We start from the raw sequence: 23,377 nt of genomic DNA on the forward strand, positions 1-23,377 counted from the left end.
TGGTATTCTGATGAAAAAACTGCGATAAACCATGTAAGATCGCTCTCAGTTAAGGCGAAGGTAGGTTTCGGTTCATTGAAAGAATTATATTTTATAGTTAGCCTATTTCTATTTTATTTTGTAACTAGCCTATAAACAGCGAGCGTTTTAAGTTTACATTTTCTTTCTTAATCATTATAATTTCTGCATAGTCATATGATATAATAAAAACTTATAAAAATTATTATTAATATTAAATGATATAAACTTATAAATACGTGCTTTATATATTATAAACTTAAAGTTTTCATTTGACTTCTGTGTGAAATTCGTTCATGCATGCATTCCAAGTCTCTCAACTGAGTAATAAGTTCTAAACATATTTATTATTATTACGGGTATCTCCATAGAGTCAGTAGATTCATCGCGGGAGATCCAAACTAGCAAAACAATGTCTATCATATCTCTTCTTGAATTCATTTGCAGATGAAGAACTCACAACTGAGTCAGGCAATGCATTCCACACATTCACCACCCTCCAGGCAAAAAAATCTTGTTCTGGCACCCTTGTTAACCACACTCTTCTTTAATTTCCAGGGATGATCTCTTGTTCTTCCATCACTATCACACAGCTGAAACATTTCCCCTGCATCGACTTTATAAAAACCTTTCAGTAATTTAAATGTTTCTATCATATCCCCTCTTCTCCCCCTATCAACCAACCCTCTGAAATCCACAAGCTCTCAATCTATCAATGTAGGGAGCATTTTTTACATCACTCACCAACTTAGTCACTCTTCTCTGAACCCTCTCCACAGCCTCCTCATCTCCAAGGAATCCAGGTGACCAGACCTGAGCACAGTAATCCAAATGTGGAAGTATCAATGCCTTATAAAGGGGAATAATAATCTCTTTATCTCTGGATGTCAGTGTGTTCCTCAACAACCAAGTAATCCTATGTGCAATCTTGGACACCTTAGCAATGTGTCCTCTGAACTTCATCTCCCTATCTACCGACACCCCTAAGTCCCTAGCCTCATCAATCTCTTGGGGTACTGTTCCATCAATGTAGTACGCAGCTGGTAATCTTTTAATCCCAAAATGCATTACTTGCCACTTTACCACATTGAACATTACATCCATTACCTTTTGCCCATTCTACCAGCTTATTTAAATCATCCTGCAAACTTTCAACATCAGCTTGATTTTTTATTGCGCTACCCAACTTTGCATCATCAGCAAACAACTGAATATCTCCCTTTAAGGCATTTCCTATATCATTTATATACAAATTAAACAACAATGGCCCAAGCACAGAGCCCTGAGGCACACCACTGGTCACCTGCCTCATCCTGGACTCGGCTCCTCCATACACCACCTTGTGGTATCTCTCCATGAGCCATTCTCCTAATCATATCACCAATTTAGCATCCATTCCCATCTGCTCCAATTTGCGTAACAGTGTTCCATCCTTAGCAAAATCCAGAAGTACCACTGTGTAGCCAGTTCCTTTGTCCAACTCAGATGTCATTCTATTAGGAAAAGTTAATAAACTGCTAAGGCAGGATCTACCTTTAACAAAACCATGTTGGCCTCTATACAGTATCATATCCTGATCCACCCATTCTTGAATTTTGTCTTTAACCAACTTTTCCAATACTTTTACCACTACTCCTGAGATGGTGATTGGTCTGTGATTAACTACCACTGTTTTAGAGCCACCCTTATGCAAAGGAACCACTTTGCCTAACTTCCACTGTCTAGGGACCATACCTGAGTTCAAACTTAAATTAAATATCCAAGTAAGAGGGGCTGACAATTCATTTGCACATTCGTGCAACATCCGAGCTGATATTCCATCTAAGAATACAGCAGTGTTTGCATTTAAATTTTGCAATATATTAAATACCTCTGATTTCTTAGCTTCGATTCTCCCATTAGTTATTGCTACAGGTACAGAGATATCCTCACTTGGGTGAGAGACTTTTGAAAAGTGATCATTCAGTAACTCGACTATTACATCTGATTTTATCACCTCAATACCATCAGCACCCACTAAAGTTATCCTTCCAAAGTTATTCTTCCTTTTACTTGCCACATAGCGGAAGAACTCTTTGGGATTACCCTTGATCCCTTTGGCTAAAGTCTTCTCATAATCTGATTTAGCTTTTCTTACTATGCTGGTAACCTTCCTAGCTTGAGTCTTGTGCTGCTCATGGGTGTACTGATCGCCTTTCTCCTTGTAAATTCTCCATAACATTTTTTTTTGCAGGTCAAGCTTGATACTACTGCTCATCCATCTAACGCCTGCCTTGTTTGACTTCCTGACCATGGGGACACAATCTGATATTGCTTTCCTCAGATACCCGCTAGTTTTATCCCATGCACTGCTAACATCTTCTCCCTGCAATATGTTCTGCCATGGGATGGCTGCAAGCTCACTCCGAAGCTTGTTATAATTGCCTAACCTGTAGTTCCGTATATACCCCTTCTTAACAGAAAAATCCACAGATTTTGAAGCCTCCCAAGTCAATACCACATGATCGCTTTCACCAATTGGAGGTAACGAGGACACCTTACTTATGCATATATCCTCTGAATCAATAACCAAGTCCAACACTCTCACACCACGTGTCCCTTCAGTTATGTGCTGTTTCAAATAATTATCTCGTAGAAGATGTATGAACTCCATTTCCTTTTTGTTACGTGATATTTCCTCCTTCCAATTTGTATCACCATAATTAAAATCCCCCATAATAATCAATAAACCTGCACTCATTGCACTAATTTGCTGATGCATGAATTCAATATCACGCCTGGCCTATAGCAGCATCCAACTGTATATTTGGTTGCGTCGGTCACTATTTCACACCAGACAGTCTCAAATGAACTATCATTCATGTCTATCATCTTGATATACTACTTTCTTTGGCTGCAACTCATCAGCTATCATCAACAGTACTCCTCCCCCTGTTCTATCTTCTCTATCCTTCCTAAAAATACTGTACCCATCACATTCAATTCCAGTGACCACATCTTCTACTGACAGCCAAGTTTCATTGATGCCTACAACGTTTGGTGAGATAGCACTGACCAATGCCAAAAATTCTTCTCTTATTTCGAATGCGTGTTGCATTGGTATACAAAAATTGCAGATTCTCTTTAGTTCTTGTACCAGCTTTAGAACTGATATATAAGTCACTAATTTCAGTAGTCCCATGCCGATTTTTATCCCGTCTGTTCTGCAATTTATTCTGCGAATAAGGATCAATAAATATACAATCAGTGCTAAAGTTTCTCTCTCTTACACTCAACCTTTTCAATATTTAAAACCACTTTAACAGAAAATATAATTCGCAGCATTAAATATTGAATTTATCTGAGTAAATAATCAAAACATTTTTATAGTTGAAATAAATTCAGTAAATTTTGTTAATGATGCAAATAGTAACAACTTAAGATGACGTCGCAACAAAACCTACTAAATAGCTGCTATTTAGTAGTATGATAGAGAGTAAAACGTAACAAGGTTGCTACGAACGAACCGGTAATAAATCTGGCAACCCTGTTGAAAGAAGTAGTCTTGCATGGTCTGCCACTTAATTAATTTTAGTCGCTGGTGTATAATTCATTTCCAGTAATTGTTAGTTCTTATTAATTATTACTGCTTAATTACCGCTGTATATAATTTTGCTCTTTTTTTAATTTGTGAACCCTTTTACACTGGCAGCTAGCACTAATAAAAAACTAAAATTATCACAGAAAGAGGAAAAAATTTCCAAGATGCTTGGACTGAACAATATGGTGGTGTTGATAGAGGCGATAAAAAGTTCTCTGTAAATTGTGTGGTGAGCTATCCGAGAGTAGAACTTGGAATGTAAAAAGACATTTTGAAACTAAGCACAAATGGCTCCTAGAAAAAGCTTTTGAAGAACACAAAGAATAGACATCGCAACATCTAAAACTGGCAGAATCACAATCAGGGACTTTAATTAAATTTGTTTCAGGACCTTCAAATTTAGTAGCCGCAAGTTACAGTATTTCACATACTGTTGTTGAACATGGGAAACCACTTGGTGATGGTGATTATATTAAAGAAGTTTTCGTAAAGTGTGCACCATTTTTATTTGAGGGCTTTCATAATAAAGAAGGTATTGTAAAGCGCATGAAAGAGTTACCATTAAGTAGGAATACTATTAAAGACAGAGTTATATCAGTGAATATTCTAGAAAATAGTATAGAAAATCAAATACAACAAGACTTGAACTCATGCCATTGTTTTTCCATTTGTTTTGACGAAACTACAGATATTACGTCATCAGCTCGATCGACTATTATTGCAAGGTATGTTCACGGTGATTCTATGCACGAGGAATTGACAGAGTTAGAAAATTCACCTCAAAACACGACAGGTAAAGACATACGCGACTGTGTTGTTAAAGTGTTCGTGAGAAAGAGATAGATTTAGCGAAAATATTTTCGATTACAACTGAAGATGCGCTTAATATGGTTGGCCGTAATGTCGGTTTTATCAAACAATTTACAGAATATGTTGGTCATCCCCTGATTTGTTTCCATTGTATTATACATCAGGAGACACTATGTGCGAAATCAGGCTTAAAGGATTTGGATGATGTGATGAGAATTGTGACAGAAGTAACTAATTTTATTGCTGCCAGGGCTTTAAACAAACGAGAATTTAATTCCCTTTCTAGCGAAGTTGAATCCGTGTATAATGGTCTATTAATGTACAATAATATTCGATGGTTATGTCGTGACCAAGTACTAGAACGGTTTGTTGAATGTTTAAATGAAATTAAATTATATTTAAATACGAAGGGCATGGAGCACGAATTTTCTCAGTTGAACGATTCTGCTTGGCTCAGTAAGCTGATGTTTTTCACAGATTTTTCATTGCACCTGAATGAACTTAATAGACAATTGCAAGGTTTCGGAAAATCTGTCGATGTTAAGTTTGGTCCAAGCAAGAGCATTGAGAATAAACTCAAAATATTTCAACGTGATTTAGAAAGTAACAATTTTAAGTATTTTCCAAGCGTGAACATTTTTTTAATGAAACCAGCCTCAAAAATTGCGAACAACATATCAACCAATCTATCAAAGCTCTAAAGTCAGTATATGAACAGTGTTCTTCTAGATTTGAGCAATTTCGATTGTTGGAACAAACAATCCAATACATAAAGCATCCTGATGAAACAGAATTCATGGATCTTAAATTAGATGGCTTTGAGTGGTTGGATTTAAAAGATCTAGAAATGCAACTAGCCGACTTCCAGTGTAATCCTATCTGGAAAAGAAAGTTTATTGCTCTTAGAAATGAATTAGAAGAGCGGGAACGTCTGCATGATACCGCGTGTAAAAATTCAGACTGCGAAATTCTAAGCGTGTGGAACAGCTTTCCCGAAAACTTTCATGCTCTTAAGATCTTTGCTGAAGCTCTTCTAACAATTTTCTCTTCTACATACTCTTGTGAAACTCTATTTTCTGCCATAAATAATATCAAATCGAAAGGGAGAAACAGATTGAGCAATGATTTGAGCGCTGCTGTGTAGCATTAAAATGTACACACTAAAGTCCTTCTATGAAGCAACTTTCTACCTTTCAACTTTCTGTTGCTGAGTACTGGAGTACTCAGCAACAGAAAAGTCATTAAATGTTATGTAAGTTTGTAATTTCAGTTTATTAAATTAATTGTATAATATGAATTCATAGATTTTATATCAATGTCTTATTAAATGAATAGCCTAATATGATATGTATAAGTCACCATCAATGATTATGTAGTTTAATTTATAATGCATGTATGCAAGTGGCGCATCAACAACGTCAATATTTAAAAAAATGTTTGACACACCTGATTAAAAAGGTTCGCCACCACTGCTCTAGGATCTCCTGTGAGTCGGAAAGGAAGTCAAGCGAACGATGTCACACAGGTAGCCCGAGGCAAGCCAGAAATAGCTGTGTCGTGCCGTTCCAAGTAAACACGCGGCCTTAAGATGTTAAAATAACCTCATTCGAACCGGAAGATTGCGACGCACTTTTGTTTTCATTGCGACATGGGGAATGCCGAAGTGCTAGCGGAAAAATGCTTCCGTCAAACATTACAGAACTTGACAACCTTGACAGCAAATGAGAACGTGCTCGCTACCGGGAACCACCGATGTTTAAGGTACGTTTCGTTTCAGTGTAGTCGGAAGCATGACTGCCTTCTTTTATTAATTGTTTAACTATTTCCATTATTATTATTATTACTCTTTCGATAATTGCTAAAACAGTATTTCAACGGAGTTGGCGAGCATTTTATGAAAGCAGCACCTACCTGAAGGTCGAGAGGCGAGAGGACACCGGACAGGTTGGTCAGGTGGTTATCCTTCAGGTTCAGGGTTAGGAGATTCTTCAAAGGACGGAAGGTCCGCGGATGGAAACTGCGAAGTTCGTTCGCTTCCAGGCCCAAGTGCACAAGCTTTTTGAGGCCCACAAACGCATCTCCGTGAATGAAGTCGATGCGATTCTTAACGAGGGAAACGGATTCCAAGGCGGCGCAGTCCTGCAATTCGAACTCAATTCGTTGTATCCCGCAGTTCTCCGTTTGCAAGTAGCGAAGGGTGTCTTTGAGATAACCGCGCGGGGAGATCATCGCGTTCATCTCCCTGTGCAAGATTGCTATTTCGTGAACGTGGTTGTAGACCGTCGTACGATCTTCGGCGTATGAAAAAAGCGTGGCGACCACTAAACTGAAATTCACGGGACACTCGATGCCGCTCTCAAAACCAAGGCTTCTTGCTAAGCGACTCGGATGCGCTTTGGACGAGTCCGTGTCCTGGGAACCAATGTTAAGGTCGCAGACATCGTGGTAGAGAGAAATGCTGTCGTTTACCTGACGGTTTCCGCACATATATTCGAGCATGGGGGTTTTCTGGGTCTCTTTACAGATGTCTAATCCTTTCACTTGCGAAAACGCCAGCACTTTTATTAATCGTGTCGTTACCGACAACAGCAGCAGAACAGCGAAGCGATTAAACCAAAATATGTCCATCTTGAACAGACTCTTCTCGCGGAAATATTTCTTATTAACAGTTTCCGGTTACAGAAGTTGCACCGCGTGATAAAACCAGTGTTCATTGCCGGCTGATTACCACATAGCGATCTTTAACTACACACCTGTAAACTACACTTTCTGCTTGATGATTACGAAGTTTTCGAGTGAAACGCAGGCATAGATTTCGCGCAGACGCACTAAGGCAGCAATACTGTAGGCAAACCACAAGGAAAACCTGATGTGTCAGCTTCTCATAAATAACAGTTTCCTAACGGAATACTTTCGCATAAAGCAGTGGCGTGAAAGAAGAATAAAATGGCTTGCGTTTCAAAGTGCACGTCATTACTGCTCCACTTGTCAGTCGTTAGCCGTGAGTTTGCTTTTATTGTTAAAAGAATTTAAAAAAGAAATTTTAGCTTTACATTTAATCTGAGATTTCTCTCTTATTTTTCTCATTATTATCGCACGACATCTCCATGGTGTATCAGGACTCATTACTGGAAGCCACTGCAATATAGCATTGCATTCTCTACATCGCTCTACATTCGTATTTATTTTTGTCTGCGTGTGTTTTGTGTTCTCTGGTCGGTTTCTTTACTTCTTCAAGCGAGAGGAAAAACTTGAGTTCCCCGGCTTTTTTTCCAGGAAAAAAAAGGCCAGTTCGGTAACTCTAAATTCTGCCACTTCCACATGAGCCTACTCAATTCTACACTCAGGTTTGTTTTATTTCTCTTCGTAGAAAGTTTCATAAAATTTTAATTCAGGCTTTTGTGCTTTAAGAATTAAAATTATTCTTTCTGAGGGATGTGCGGATCTAATTTTTAAACTGACAGCAAATCAAAGCATTTCGGTGTTCTCAGAGCTTGCCAATAAATTATCGTTTATTTTTGGTAATAATTGAATTTTTTAAAAAAGAAGACATGATGTTCTTTTTCAATTTCAGAATTCTATATTTCTGAAAAAGAAGAATTCAAACGCAGAAGCGATGAGGATGAGGAAGAAAATGAGTGGAACTGACAGATTGAAGAAAAGCAACAACTGAAATGACGTCTCAAAACAAACTGAATTTTTGTGATGCGGAAAATTGGAAGTGTGTGTGTGTGTGTGTGTGTGTGTGTGTGTGTGTGTGTGTGTGTGTGTGTGTGTGGTAAGTTAGCAGAGAGCGGATACCGAGATTATTATTAATATCAGGTGAAGGTGCTTTTGTGTTACACGTGCAACAGAAAGTGGAGAAAACGACTTTTGAAGTATCTGATAAACAGACACAGAGCCAAAAAGCAAGGCCTGTGAGACAGAGGCTGAAGTGGATCTGTAAGAGAGGAATAATCTGTGGGCCGAATTACACTCCTCTGTACAGCGCCAAGAATTTTTAGAGCAGATTTAGATGCCCCACTCGAAACATGTGAGCACTATTCTAAGGATGGGCAGATCCGGGATTTGTATGCTGTTAAGATTTGATTGGGTGTATGAAAACATCTTAAATGAAAGAGGATTCTTTTATGCTGAGGAAGATACTGATGGGATGTGATTTATGCCAGAAGACACTGGAGGTAAGTGAAAGTCGAAGCAGAAAAAATCTGATTTTTTCTGATGATATGTGTATTACTGAGAGTAAGCTGAGATGTCTTTGTCAGAGAAAAGGCAAGATCGAATTTAGGTGGCATTGGACGTGCGCACTTTGTCCTCGCCTCATTGGAGGATGGTGCTGTACGTAGATCAATGTTTAAGGCACTAGTTCGAGATGATCTTAACAAAATATCGTTTTGCGCAGAAAATAGGGTAAAATAACATTTTACTTTTCCACCAGACTAGCTACTTTACATCGGTTAAAACGCACCTTTTAAATTACCAACTTCCATTATATTCAATTTATTAACTGATTTTATAATTACTGTACTAAGAATACAAGTTTACAATTCCTGCAGGCATAACTAATTTTTTATTAACTAATACAATTTTTGGTGCTTTCAGGTTGGCGATCGCCATCATTAAATTTTTGTGACAGACTTTGAAGATGATTATTAAAATGTGTTTTGAAAGTGGAAATGAGAACACAAGATTTCGGATTTGCATTTAAAATACTGCACAGTAATATTAGTGATCAGTTCAACGTCAGAGTAGCGTGTGTGACGTGCGACATGCTCTTTCTCTCTCTTAGTCTGGTAAGACTGTTGCGGGGTGCTTCAGTGAACAATACGACACCTTCAATTCATATAACAACGCTTATAGCAATCAGTTTGCTGCTGGGAATAAGGACAACTTCGGGATCTCCAAGTAGCATTCGTGGTTCGGCTATTTGCGATTTAAATTTAGACTCCAATGTGGTGAAAGAGCTCTGCGAAGAAAAAAATTCGCTTTTGTCGAGTGCTGTCTTCAGCATCAATGTTTCCGATGTAGTAGCACTTGCCAGAAGATCTCTCTCCAACGATACTTCCTTCGCTAGATTGAAGAGGTTGCTGGACTTAGACGCTGTTGTCAATCTCTACTTTCATCAAGTTCTTTGCCTTGAATCTGAAGATGGAGAGTGTAACTTAACCATCCCAAATTGCCTAATAACAAGTTGCGAAGGGTGGATAAACAACTCCAGGGATTTTCCAGTCTGCTGGAGTTGAATCTGAGGAGCAACCAAATCGATCGTATCGATGACGAAGCATTTGTCGGGATGAAGAGCTTACTCGTCCTCGATCTCAGAAGAAATGAGCTTTCGAATATTTTGCCCGACACCTTGAATCCACTAAAAGAACTGAGGACCCTCCTTCTTGGAGAAAACAGGCTCATTTCGGCGTCCGGAATGCTGAGAGATTTAAATCCTGTGGTAAGAGTTTTGCTTGATCTTCAAATTTTACAACAGTTCAGTTTTGTGTCAAGAGTGTTCACTAATCATTTTAAAATAAAATCAAGACCAAAATTCTTTGCAGAAAAATCAGAAGACGCTCTGATCACTTTCCTTCTTATTATGCTGCATTTTCGCGAGTGTTTCTCTCACTACAGCGAAGCCCGTTATGAAGGAAGGCAATATCTCAGAAACACTGTCTTGATATCTGACACTCGTCAACGAAATTATATATTTGAAATTTGAAAATATCGCGAGACTCAAACAGCAAACAACAGTTATTATTATTGTCGATCGCAGCCATTTTAATTTAATTTTTGTTATATTCTGCTGTTGCGAACGCGACACAAAAAGAAAGATTTTTACGCGAGTTTAAAAACTGCAGGAATGCGTATTATGCCGAGTGGAAAATTCGATGAACAGAATGAAGAAATATCAAGATAAACGGAATCATAATTAAAATCTAATTTGCTTCGTGGGTTTGCTCAAGGATGCCACTTACACTTCGCTCCCAAAGCGACACAGAGTTACATCGCGTGCTACCTTTAACTATCAATGAAACTCGATCGACAAACTGAGTGTCTCCTCGATTACAACAGGCGAGGTCCTGGCGTCGATGTTTGAATTTAATTCCCCCGCATCAGAAACTGAATGCAGCGTAAATCGTCTGCTGCTAGTGGAACATGGCCAACTCAGACAGCAGCAGCCGTTGAGCGCTGTCGTCAGATGAACTTCGATGCGATTGTAGAAAAGGACCCAAAGCACTCAAAACAAATAAAACTTGCAACAAAAATTAATCCTGTATTGTAGGATTACGTTTCGCGGAAAAAAGATGAAAAACGGATTTTTACTTCCGTTTAAACGCAACACCGCGTGGAATCTGACATATGAGTGACCAGGACATCTTGGAAAAGGTGCGGAAAGAAGGCGTTGAGACATGTTTCCGCACGTAAAGCGGACAAGACAGAGCAGGTAAGACTTAACCGTAGGAGCTTTAAATCGCACGTTAATTGACAACAGGGAACCCTGACAGAAGAGCACGCGTACTTTACAAACATAATCCACTCGCCTCACGGCCTCAGTTCTAGACGATCCTCCAATACAATCCTCCAATCCCCGTAAACAACTTTAATTCCGTGCTGTGAGTGGCAGTCGTTGGAGCGATTTATTCTGCTGTAAACTCAATCCCTCAGCGCTTTTCATTCGCATTGAGCACCTCCGTAGCGTATCGGCTGAAACGATGCCTTCTGGAAGTCTCGGTTCGATTTCCCATCTTCGTAACTCAGGATCCTTTCAACTACGGCTGAGTTAGCTGCCGTCATGTACGGGTGCGGCACGAATTTCCTTCAGAAATCTTTTTTCCTTCGCACACACACGCGCTCGAGTCTCGTAGCCTTAGTAGCGCAGAAATAAGAACCGAAGTGAATCTGCAGACACGACATCATCTCGCTGAGCCATTTTCACTGCCGATGCTGTTCGCTCCGAAGCATAAATGAGAACAGTTCGAATTCAATGCGAAGCGATTTGGTTCGAGTAAGTAAATAACAAACGACATTAGTTTTCCACGCCGCCTGTTTCATCCGCCTTTCGATCCGAATGCATTAAATGCTGCACTTTAAATCGCATTCTGCTTGTAGCTGACATTAAATGCTGTTTGATAATTAACCAAAGTGAGTGGGGATGGTTTCCTGCGGAAACGTTAGAAATATGAAGCCATCATTTGTGATAATGATTCCTGCATCTTCTCTTCTTTATTTTCCAGATTGTCGATCTCAGTTACAATCGAATTGCGACGCTGGAAAACGTCTTCTACTCAACCATGACGAACCTCGCAGAAATATGGATGAACAACAACCCTGTTTCGTCCGTCGGGGCGAAGGCGTTCCCTTTCAAAGCGCAGCTGTTGATGCGGTTGGTCTTAAGTAACTACAACATCTCGTCGGTGCATCCACAAGCCTTCTGGGGAATTCTTTTTGTAAAGTACTATTTTCTAGACGGCAACAGACTCGCTTCTGCAGATCTGGCCTCTGCAGTGCCTTATTATGCAGGCGAGCTTCATTTAGAGGGAAGTCGAATAAACTCAATCGGAGCTCTTTTTCGAGATAAACGAAGTATCACGGTTGACTTCAGCGATAACGAAATATCCTCGCTGAACAGCGGAGAGATACCAAGTGGACAATTTCTTGACGTGTTGGTGTTCAGAAACAATAAAATTGCAAACATTTCTAGCGATTTCTTCGCAGCGGCGATAAACTTGGATCGTGTGGACTTCAGCCATAACCTCATCGACACGCTGAACAACTCGCTCCTACTCAACTGCAAACTTCGAGTACTAAACGTGTCGCACAACATGCTGGAAGTCTTGTCAGTAAATGATTTTTGTTTGGCCACCTTGCAAGTGCTGGATGTAAGTCATAACAGCTTCCACTCGGTCAACTTACCGTTTTATTGGATGAAGGGTATAATCATGGTCGATCTTTCTGCAAACAATTTTACAGAACTGCGATATCCCAGTTTGCCCAGATCTGGAGCGTGCATCCGACTAAAAGGTAAGCAAAAAAGTAAGAATTATATAAATATGTATTCCTTTCATAGCTGCTAAGAAGAATTGTTATTTTGCTTATACAAGAAAAAAAAAAGGAGAGAGAAAGAAAATGAGGCAAATAAATCTCACTATCAAAGTTAACAGTAGATCCCACACGACCGGATTAGCAATATGGTAATAGATGAACCGAGACCGCCAGTTCTCTGCATGTCATCAGCATTTGAAGAGGGATCGTGTGGGGTATAATTATGGTCGATCTATCTGCCAGGAAAAGCCAGAGTGCCCTGTGAGTGTTAGAGGGCTTTGATCGCCCCGTGAAATACCATGCGATGCTCGTGAAGTGCCTGTTGCCATGTTTCACCTCCAGAGAACATCGTTCAGTTTTCTTTGACCCTCTCTCTTCACTATGCAGTGTGGTGATGCTCTTCATCAAAACCCCGCACTGATGAGGGACCAGCTTTTCTTCCATTCGAGGACAAAGCTATAAAGTGCTTCACAGAGCGATCTCAGACCAGCCGCCAGGTAATACACAGAGCCGAACCTGATGATAATGTGTCCTGCTTGTCTCATCCAACAGAAAAAAATAATTGTTCTGCTCTTCTGTTAGACCAGAGTTTCCCAAACTGTGTTCCGCTGAAAGTGAATAAGTGTTCCGTGAAAAATTATCAAAATTAATATGAGCGTGGAATGATTTTAAATGCTGCGACGAGTTCAAACATGTTTGAAAATCAGGCGCTCCTCACTTTGCGCGTGGATTGTGCTATTAAGACTAGCGGCGCTCGCCTTCACACATCCTCCAGCGGTTGTCGACACCTCCGAGTTCGAGTGAAGAACGGAGGTATCTATTCTAGGAAACGAGCGGTCACAAGCAAGATCAATGCGATTCGATGCGACCCTGCACACCTGTAGTGTGCGCTATCGCATTTTTGCGATGCGATACAGCCTGCTTCGGCGATGGCGTGTGCTTAGCTTTACATTGAATACGAGACCGATGATACTCGGCTCTAACCAAGGTGTTCCGTTAAAATTCCGGGATTTGTGAAATGCTCCGTCGTAAGAAAAGTTCTGGAAACGCTGTGTTAGACCATGCTCGGAGGATGTCTTTGCAATTTACAGGTGACCCTGTCGAAAATTGAAGTCTGTGCGCTACCTGTGTAGAAGTCATGTACATAAGTCTCTTTGCTCTATTTGTTTCTAACATAGCAACCACGTAAGAGACCGTAATGAATGATAATAACACTGTTGTCAAATAAATAAATAATAAATAAATAAAGATCCCCCTTGCAAACTATTTGAGAATGCAACATAAACCTTTGTGATGGGTGACAGTTCATCTAATTTATCGAAGTTTCGCTCTGATTGATTCCTTCTGTTTTAAGGGGGTGAAATGCGTGTATTTTTCAATTAGGTAAACAAACATTTCCTATGTTTACCTAATGGTTGTCTTTACCGCTTCTCCAATTCTGACGACTATGTTGATCTCTCATTATGTGTCTGTGGAAGTACATTATTAGTGATTTTCAAGAGGAGTTTCTGCACGTTCGAAAGAGGTGTCAGTGTCACACACTGTGTTTTTCATTTAGAAACGCCTCTTCCTCATCATTTTCATGGTCTACGAGTACATAAAGTGTCGGACTGCTAATGTTATACGTGGACGTTTCTGTATCACTTGTAGAAACTTCTATCAAGATTAGAACATCGTCATTTGTCAGGATGTTAATGAGCAGTGGTCAATGTTAACTTAGCATTTCTTTAAGCTCCTTCTATCGCTTTTCTTCATAGAACATTGCATGGGTATTGTCTGGTGTGCAGGTTTAGAGCGGTGAAGTAATGGTCTGCTACTTTGCACTTTATGACTGATGCAGTGTAACTGTTTGGTGGTGCTCGAACGTTTAAATGATCTAGACAGAAGGCAGTGATAGTATTTCCGAATAGTTCTTCTCTAGTACATGATGTTATTGTTGGTATTTGATTATACATGGATAGCGTGTCTAGGTATTGTATAGTGTTGTTCTGGTTTTCGTTTGCAATATTTATGTTTCTGTCGACAATTATCATTCGGTATTCGTTTGAGCATATTTCTTGGCTTGAAAGCCAGCAATTGAGTTTGTGCAAGAAATTTATCACGTTTAGTTTTTGTGGCCTGTAAATAGCATTTAGCATTATGGGGTGCTGTCTATTGGTGGTATTGGTGATTTCGAGGCAAAGGGTTTCAGCATGCTCAAACTGATAGGCTGTTTCTTTTGCTATTAATTTTTGTTTGATAAATATTAATATTCCACCCATTCTTTTTGTTTGGCGGCATGATCTATGTTGTTGGAAGCCTGGAATTTGGAAAGCAGTCACTTCGACATTAGTTATGGACACATCTCGAAGAATGAATAAATGAATAATATCAGTGTAATTCCTCAGATAAGCCTGTAACAATAACCAATGTTTTCGGATTCTTCTGCTGTTAATATGCAAGATTGAGAGACCTCTCGCTTGTACTGTGTTTGTTTCCATGCATCAAGCGATTCGAAAGTACAATTACTGATGTATTCTGGTGTAATTACATCTATCTGATAGTTCACATTCATTTTTGTTGTGTTGAGGTCTACTTTTTGAACTAATTTCGAGTCTTTTGTTTCACTCTGGCATCCTATCTATGTCTTCCGAACAGTCGTGGCGAGCCTTGATTTTTGGTCTTCCTGAGAAACCGATTTATGTTGTGAATATCATTATGCTGTAGGGGGATGTCAGTTGCATGGGCTAAGTTTAAAACTATGTCTCTGAGATTTTCTGTGGATTCGGTTTCTGGAAGACCGTTTATGACAAGGTCTTCTTTATGTTGTTGTTGGTTTAAAACTTCGTATTGTAGTTTCAGGGAATTAATTTCTTGACGGAGTCCGATGTGTCTTTTATCAATTTGTGCTGCCTGTCAGTTAATGCGTTAATGTTAATGGTTTTAATGTCTCTTACCGTTTGTAAAACTTCTTCGACTTTTGAATTATTAAATTTAACAAACTCTTCATATTCGCTAATTTTTTTGTTATTTCTTTATTCTGTTTATCAAATAGTTCTTGGACAAGATCTACCAAGCTGGCCTTTATATTTTCTAAACCTTTTTCTAGAAATAAATTTACGGAACTCAAATTAGAAGACTCACCGGTATTTTTTTGTCTGTTCAGTTCATCGTCCGCGTCTGCCTCCAGCGTAATCAGTTGTGCCATGGGTGACGGCGTTTCTTTGTTCTCTCTACAGTTTAGGCACTTCCATTCTTCTCGTTTGGCATTGGATTTGCGTTGCTATGTTGTTTCTGAAAATCTGGACCATGTAAAGTGAAGATTCCTAAGGCATTTCTTGCAGGTTATATGACTTCTGTCGGACAATAAATCCTTCAGGCACTTGTTGCACTTCATGACTCACCTTTCGTCCTTTGGACAGCTGCAAAGATGGCGACATCCTTTGTTCTATACTCGTTAGCAACCGCGGTGTACACTTCAATTTTTAGCACACTCAGATTTTGGATTCCACTTGGCCGATTTCTATGAATTATATGTCACCGTCTTCAGCGTGACAAGTAGAGTTACTTTATGACACTTTTAAATTAAAAACAGGAGTTAGAACCACATTAAAACTACAAATAACGGGCCCAGCGATACAACAATGCAACCATTCGTATGCCTACACAGCACCCTCTAATAATAATAATCATCTCAAGGAAACTTCATCACAGAAAAATTCATCGCGCAAGCTATTGATCGCTGAAAAAATTCACTGAAAATGTTATTCGGTAGAAAATTGAAATGATATTTCATTGATACATATAAGAAAAGTAAATGTAGTGATAAATTTCACAAAATATAATTTTATTGTGTATCTATGTATCAGTCTGTGCGGTTAGCCGAGTGGCTATGCACTTCGCAACCATATGCCTGGGAAAGGAGTATCATGGGTTCGATTCCTGTTGTTGAAGTGAGGAGCTTAGGATCTTTCTCAGACATAGCCATGTTAGCCGGTCTTGAGTGTGCACTTCAGGGTTTTTCTCCCCACTTTATCTGGGGTTTTTCCTCCCACAAGTAGGAAAGTCCTATGTCTGTATAAGCATATGTTTAAGAACATATGCTTCCACAGACATAGGACTATATATATACAGGGTGTTCGGGATAAATTTGACATATTTATAATTAATTATATTTTTCCGTAAGTTACATGTATTAACACACACTTCTCTTCATTTAAAAGTTTGGACCCTTCTTCATTCATATACAAGATGTCAGAAAGGATGGATAGCTGGAACCCACCTGAATCATGGAAGAGAATAACTTGTATCATGATGATTCGTGCCCGCCATCAAAATAAGGATATTACGACTGCTGCCCAATGCTCCCTGAATACAGTAAAAACAATCAGGCATGAACTAGAGACTTGCAATGGTGACTACGAGGATAGCAAGAAGAAAGATCCCTAGCAGACGATCTGATTGCGTTCGTACAGCAGAATTCCTCGCAAATCTGCAGGAACAGGTGTTGAAGAACCCTGGCATTGGAATTCGGGCTTTGTTCGTGGAGTTGCTAACTGTAGTCAAGCCCTGGATAACAAGGGTAGCCAATGGTAGGCCGTATGTATGGCAGCAGGATTCGGCCCCTTGCCATACCTCTGGGAAAAGTCAAAAATGGTTGTCTGAAAATTTCTACGACTTCACCAGTCCAAATGTTTGGCCTCCAAACTCCCCAGACCTTAACCCCATGGATTATTTTGTATGGGGCGCAGTTGAAAAAGACACCAATCGCACTTCCAGTAATACAAAAGCCCAGTTAATGGATAAAATTAAAACAGTTTTTGCGGCCCTTCCCAGGGAGACTGTAGCATCAGCTTGTTCGAGGTTCCGAAGCAGAATTGAAGCTGTGATCGATGCTAATGGTGGTTATTTTGAGTAAATCTTGTTGATAGTATTGTAATTAACTCTGCCTGTAATGTTTTTTTGTCAATTCATTAAATTTAATAGATACAAAGAAGATTTTATTTTTCCTTACGAAACTGTCAAATTTATCCCGAACACCCTGTATATATATATATATATATATATATATATATATATATATACAAGGTGGCCATAAATTAACTTTCCCTCTTTATAGGAATCTGTAGCTAAAACTTATAGACCAAATGAGAAAACATTTTGTACTGAGACTTTCAAAGGCATGAGGAGATGAATTCTGCAAAAAAAGGTTTAGTACCAAAAGTCGCCGATATTGGAAATTTTATGGCTGGTGAAGCCGAAAGCAGTAAAATATTTGCAGGAAACGCAGATAAAAAGGATTATGTAAATTTTAATGTGCGTACGTGACAGCAGCTCTGCTAATTCCACTTAAAAATGGATTGGGAACGTTCAGGCAGTTATTCGAATGACTGACGAATTGTGCTCAATATGCATCAGTATTAGTGTAGTCACTTCTGACCAGATCAAGATCAACATAAAATAAGGAATCGTGACGTGATTGGTTGTTCATTTGATGACATCATTGTGTGTGTGAGATGTAATGGGTTTGGAATGTTAGGAATTTCCCTGGGGGCATACGTGTCAATGGCTTCGGTTCTTGTGTTTTGTTTCCTGTATGGAATTATGAGTGATGGTAGAGATAAGGATTCGTGTCGTGATTGGTTGGACACTTCTGACCAGATCAAGATCAAGATAAGATAAAGAATCGTGTCGTGGGTGTGTGTGTTGTTTTCAGATGTAGATAAGTGACATCATTTGTTGTTGTCAATAAGTGACGTAATTTGCTAGTTGTAAATAAGTGACTTTATTGTTTTGAATGGAAAAGGGAAATATATTAGTGGGTAAAGAATCGTGTCGTGATTGGTGGGGCACTTCTGACTAGATCAAGATCAAGATAAAGTAAGGAATCGTGACATGGATGTGTTGTTATCAGATGAATATAAGTGCCGTCATTTGTTAGTTGTAAATAAGTGATGTAATTGTTAGTTGTAAATAAGTGACAATATTGTTTTGAATGGAAAAGGGAGATATATTAGTGGATAAGCATTCGTGTCGTGATTGGTGGGACACTATGAACAAAATAGGAGTATGGTGAATGGAGGAAGCGACGTCAGTGTCTCGGATGTGTATTGTTATGAGTTGTAGATAAGTAAATTGATAAGTAAATTGGTATGGCTTTATCGGTGATGGATAGTGATAAGATAAATTTTGGAATCTTTGGAATTTCGCCGAGGTCCTTCCTTCTGTCAGGGATGTCACGTGGCATGTTGGGTTTACACATTGCATAGTGGGTTGTGGTTAGAGATAAGCAATTGTGACATTATGCATTTGGAAATTTCTGGGGAACATATGTCTCTCTGTGATATCACATGGTATTTTGGTTTGCCTATGGAATTGTGGGAGATGTTTTTGAGATAAGCTATATTGGAATTTTCCTAGGGTGACACACATCCATTATTATCATCAACTTTTGTCTTTGGATATCTATAGATGACAGTACTAATTTTCCAATATATTTTGGGGTATTTCTTTCATGTTAATGGGTGGGAATTTTTAGAGTAGAGGCTAGGTACTATTTAGGTTTTCTGAATATTCCAAATTGTTGATTTTTAACATATATTCACAGCACAGAACAAAAACACAAGTCTGAAAATGCAGTTGACTTTTTCATTATAGGTTTCTGGGGCTAACATATATTCACAACACAAAAAAGGACTATGGAACTTAGTTTAATCTGTTTGTATTAATCACATGCTGTAACATATGAGTTATGGTATTGTTCAAAAGGTATCATTTTCCCACAGTTGGTTGTTTCTCAAACACTTACATATGACTAAGTGATTAGCATTCACATGACTGTGATGACATATATCCCAAACTTATTCATTCCTGATTAAGGATTTTATACACTTATTGTTTTCAAGTAGATGGCTTCTTTGTTTGTTTACATTTTGTGTAGCTAGGAAACTGGAATTTATTTCAAATGAATATTAGCTCTATAATATATATACTTTGTTAATTTCTATGTTACCTTCTATTTGACTGTAATATTATTAACAAATTGTATTTACTGAATTAAATAAAGTGAAAAAGACAGTATTTTTTTTCTTACTCTTCTGATTTCACATTTGCGCTGAAGTTCATAGTGTATGATTTCCGACTGGTGCTTACGTATAATTCACGTGATTTTTCTCCATGTGACAGTTCACAACAAGTTGAACTATGGTTTTTACATAGTTCAACTCTGTAAAACTCATTTCCGTTAGTCCCAATTGACTTGTCCTCTCAGCCTGCCATTTATTTCATAGTAGGGATATATATATATATATATATTTTTTTTTTTAAACACAATTATTACATTAGATATTCTTTCCAATAGAAATAAATAATTATTTATTCTTATTTCAAATGAAAATTAGCTCAGAAAGAAAGAATGAAAGAAAGAAAAAAATTTTTACGCTCAAATAAATATTTATGATCACTGCAAACAAGATATTCATCTGCTTTTTCAAAGTTTTGAAATTCATGCAAATATTGTTTTCATCATTTGGTATCATTTAAATGAAGAACAGGTCTGGCTATTAAGTTCGTTAATGTTTTTTGATTTTTCTCTTACAATGGCGAGTATTATTTGATATACGCATGTCGATTCACTTGATGTTATCTGCATGCTACAATACCTTTTTTTTTCTACAGCAATCTTTTTAATAGTTTCAATAACATGTTGGTTTAAAATATCTAATGTCTCTCTCTCTCTCTGTCAATAACCAAATTCTAACAGTCATACTGAAATTACGAGTGTTTTTATACTCTGTTGGAGTTTTTTCTACTCTAAAAATCTACAGCTATAATAACAAAATTGTGACTTTTCTGGTCACAATTTTATTGCTATTTCATAACAAATCTTCTCCACTAAAATTCTTACTATTAATTCAATACCTGATTCCTTTTGTTTCCAAGAGTTGACAGTTTCTTGAAATATTTGAGGGCTTGCATGAAAAAATAAGAGTTTAAATTAACTGAGTGGATTTTCAAAAAAAAACGTCTGCTTGGTTTGTGGCATGAAATTTCAGATAAAAAAGGTCTTACTTAAATTTGTATAACACATCAACAACATCAAATTTGTTCATTCTAATTTACACATTTTATTTGAGTGAATATTTTATTTACAATGTATTTACTGAATCTAACATAACAGAAAATAAATAAAGTGAAAAATACAATCTTATTTTTTGGTCCTTAACTACCTCACCAGGCATTATGGATCAAATATGCATCCTCATATGCTTTCTATCCATCATATATTTCAATGTAATATGAAAGTGCATATTATAATTTTAATATGCACTTCGCATCCATGATAACATTGACGTATATAGACCGGCATGGTTAATCTGCTTATTGTTAATTTTGCGCTGTTGTTCAAAGGTTCTTCCCATTGCTGCAGAATTTCCATCATGTGGTTTTTGATAATGTGACTCTCATCTGAAAGTTTCTTCTTGTGATCTTTGGGAATTTTTTACTGAAGTAAAATTAAGGATCGCATTTTTATTATTTTGAAACCAATACAATTTTTGAGCATTATTAAAAGCACAGAAACGTTCGCTACGTTTCCAAATGCGTTTAAGAGTACACCTTATGTTTTCACGTTTTGGGCATCCAATTTCATTTAAATCAAGAACAGGCCTACCTATTAATGTCTTTAATGTTTTTGATTTTTCTCTTCCTTTGGCGAGTAATATTTGATATTTGCATGTTGATTCTATCATCCAATTTCTTAGTTTGTCCAGAGATAGTGAACCAATTTCCCACTTCAGATGATGGTTATATTTTATTGACCAATAATTCTGTTTTTTAACTCTTTCAGGTAATTCTTTCCAACTACAAGGTGATTTTGTCAATGCATATCTTACAATAATTCCATCAGAAATACAAATTTCTTTAGGAAATAAATTTAAAGTCTTATTTAAAAGAAATTGTATGTCAATTATACCAATGAGAACCTAAAATTCGTAAAATTCACCCACTGTCGATTTTTCATAATCGTTTTCCTTCATTATCCTTCCTTAGATCACTTCATATGGCACCACAAATAAATAGTTATTTATTATTATTATTATTATTATTATTATTATTATTATTATTATTATTATTATTATTATTATTATTATTATTATTATTATTATTATTATTATTATTTGTTTAAAGTGGTTTAAAGCATACATGAAAAACAGAAAGTACACCACACGTATAGGATCAGCATACAGCAAAGAGATACATGTAACCTGTGGAGTACCACAAGGAGCTGTCATATCTCCCATTCTATTTAACATATACACACACGACATAAGCCACCTCCCCCTAAAAAGTAAAATCTTCCAGTATGCAGATGACACGGCCATAGTATCCATTCACAACAGTGCAAATATCTTACACAAATTTGCAACACGACATCAATCAAATCACTAACTGGTTAACTGAAAATGGCATATATATAAACTCTGGAAAAACAAAGCTAATGGTATTCAAAAACCCCCAAACCCTGCCCATAGAAACTAAATATCTCACTATCCAACATTCATCCTCCTATACACAAAGTCAGGAACCTAAAATCACAACCATCACACAGGTGAAAACAGCACGCTATCTAGGACTTCACTTCGATGCTGATCAAAGTTGGAATAGCCATACAAACTACCTACATTCCAAGCTTAGGATAATAGGAAGCAAACTATACAGATTAAAAGACATTGCCCCAACCCACAGAAAAATACTAATCTATAAAGCATTATGTGAAAACATTTTAAGATATGCAACCACATCATATGCATTCTGTGCAGACTACAGACTTAACAGGTTACAATGGTTGCAAGATAAATATTCTGGGAACAACCCACTTCTATGCAGAAAGCACGGACAAAACACAAAATATTTAAGGTGAAACACTTATGCCGCTACACAGGCAAGTTAAACCATTACTATACCCCAACCTATAGAGTAACCAGAACAACATATCAAATAACAAGACCACAGTCAACAAACTACATAACATATAAGTACAACAATCACTCTCAGAAAAGCCACCCGAAACTTCTATGTACCTGACATGATAAGCAAACTGCTGTTCCACAATAGAATCCTGGGAACACACAGAGAGCTGAAACAAGCGCTGTATAAATATTATAGCAAGAATGAAAATTAGAGCAATTCCTGTTTCTCTCTCCCCCCCACATGTACACACACACATAAACCTATGACAAACACCCTCTCAAAAACCATCACTACAAGAACATAAAGAAACAAACACATCATGTCTAAATCCAACCCTATTTGCACAAAAAAAAAAGAAGAAAAAAGTTAAACTGTAATAGCAGTTGAAGTCTTCCAAGCATGTACCAACAAACAGTAAAATCAACACCTGGCTTGTGATCAGTATAGGAACATAACCATGAAACTACCACCATCCATCATCTATTATCTTCCTCAGATAAGCTCTGCTAAGCTTCGAGGAAGAAAATTATTAACTTGCAAGTATCTGTTAATCACAATTGTAATGTGTTATAAATATTATATATATATAATTATTACAGCATCTATCTATGCAATTTATCTGAGACATAAAGAAATAAATTAATAAATAAAATAAATAAACAAATTATTATTATCATGTATATTCTTTATTCAAACATTCTGTATAATCTTTATTGTAAATATTAGAAGAACATGTGTTATAAATACATAATATAAAGGCAAAAAAGTATTTTTAAAAATTTTAATTGAAATCCAATGTAGAAAATGTAGCACTTTGTACTGAATTCTCTAAAATTATAAGTTGCAATGTCACTCAAGATGTTTATTGTATATGTAAATACTTTAGCAGATCAATAAAAATATTATCAAAAAAAATTATTATTTTACTGATTATTAGTTCTGATCTTATATTTTATGTTAGCTTTCTGTTACAAAATTCTAAAC

General features: G+C 37.4%; 2 protein-coding genes across 4 annotated transcripts in view; one reads left to right on the forward strand and one right to left on the reverse strand.

Moving 5' to 3' along the window:
• Positions 1-7,168, reverse strand: part of LOC150092495 (uncharacterized) — a 45,155-nt gene extending 37,987 nt beyond the window's left edge. The window contains exon 1 of the mRNA XM_090414813.1: positions 6,320-7,168. Within this exon, the coding sequence (XP_090270939.1) occupies positions 6,320-7,036 (717 nt within the window). The 5' untranslated portion in view covers positions 7,037-7,168. The remainder of the gene's footprint in view (positions 1-6,319) is intronic.
• The window catches only part of LOC150092496 (protein toll-like), a 33,698-nt gene continuing 16,322 nt past the window's right edge, over positions 6,002-23,377 (forward strand). The window contains exons 1-2 of one of the 3 annotated variants that reach the window (XM_090414817.1): positions 6,002-6,169; positions 11,635-12,421. In XM_090414817.1, coding sequence (XP_090270943.1) covers positions 6,161-6,169; positions 11,635-12,421 — 796 coding nt within the window. In that variant the 5' untranslated portion in view covers positions 6,002-6,160. Of the gene's footprint in view, positions 6,170-9,755; positions 9,855-11,634; positions 12,422-23,377 lie in introns of those variants that run through there. The other 2 variants (XM_090414816.1, XM_090414819.1) reach the window with 2 other exon arrangements.

Source organism: Typopeltis vanoorti, chromosome 25, assembly GCF_054136105.1.
Source record: "Typopeltis vanoorti isolate ZY-2024b chromosome 25, IOZ_Tvanoo_1.0, whole genome shotgun sequence".
Classification (NCBI taxonomy): domain Eukaryota; kingdom Metazoa; phylum Arthropoda; class Arachnida; order Uropygi; family Thelyphonidae; genus Typopeltis; species Typopeltis vanoorti.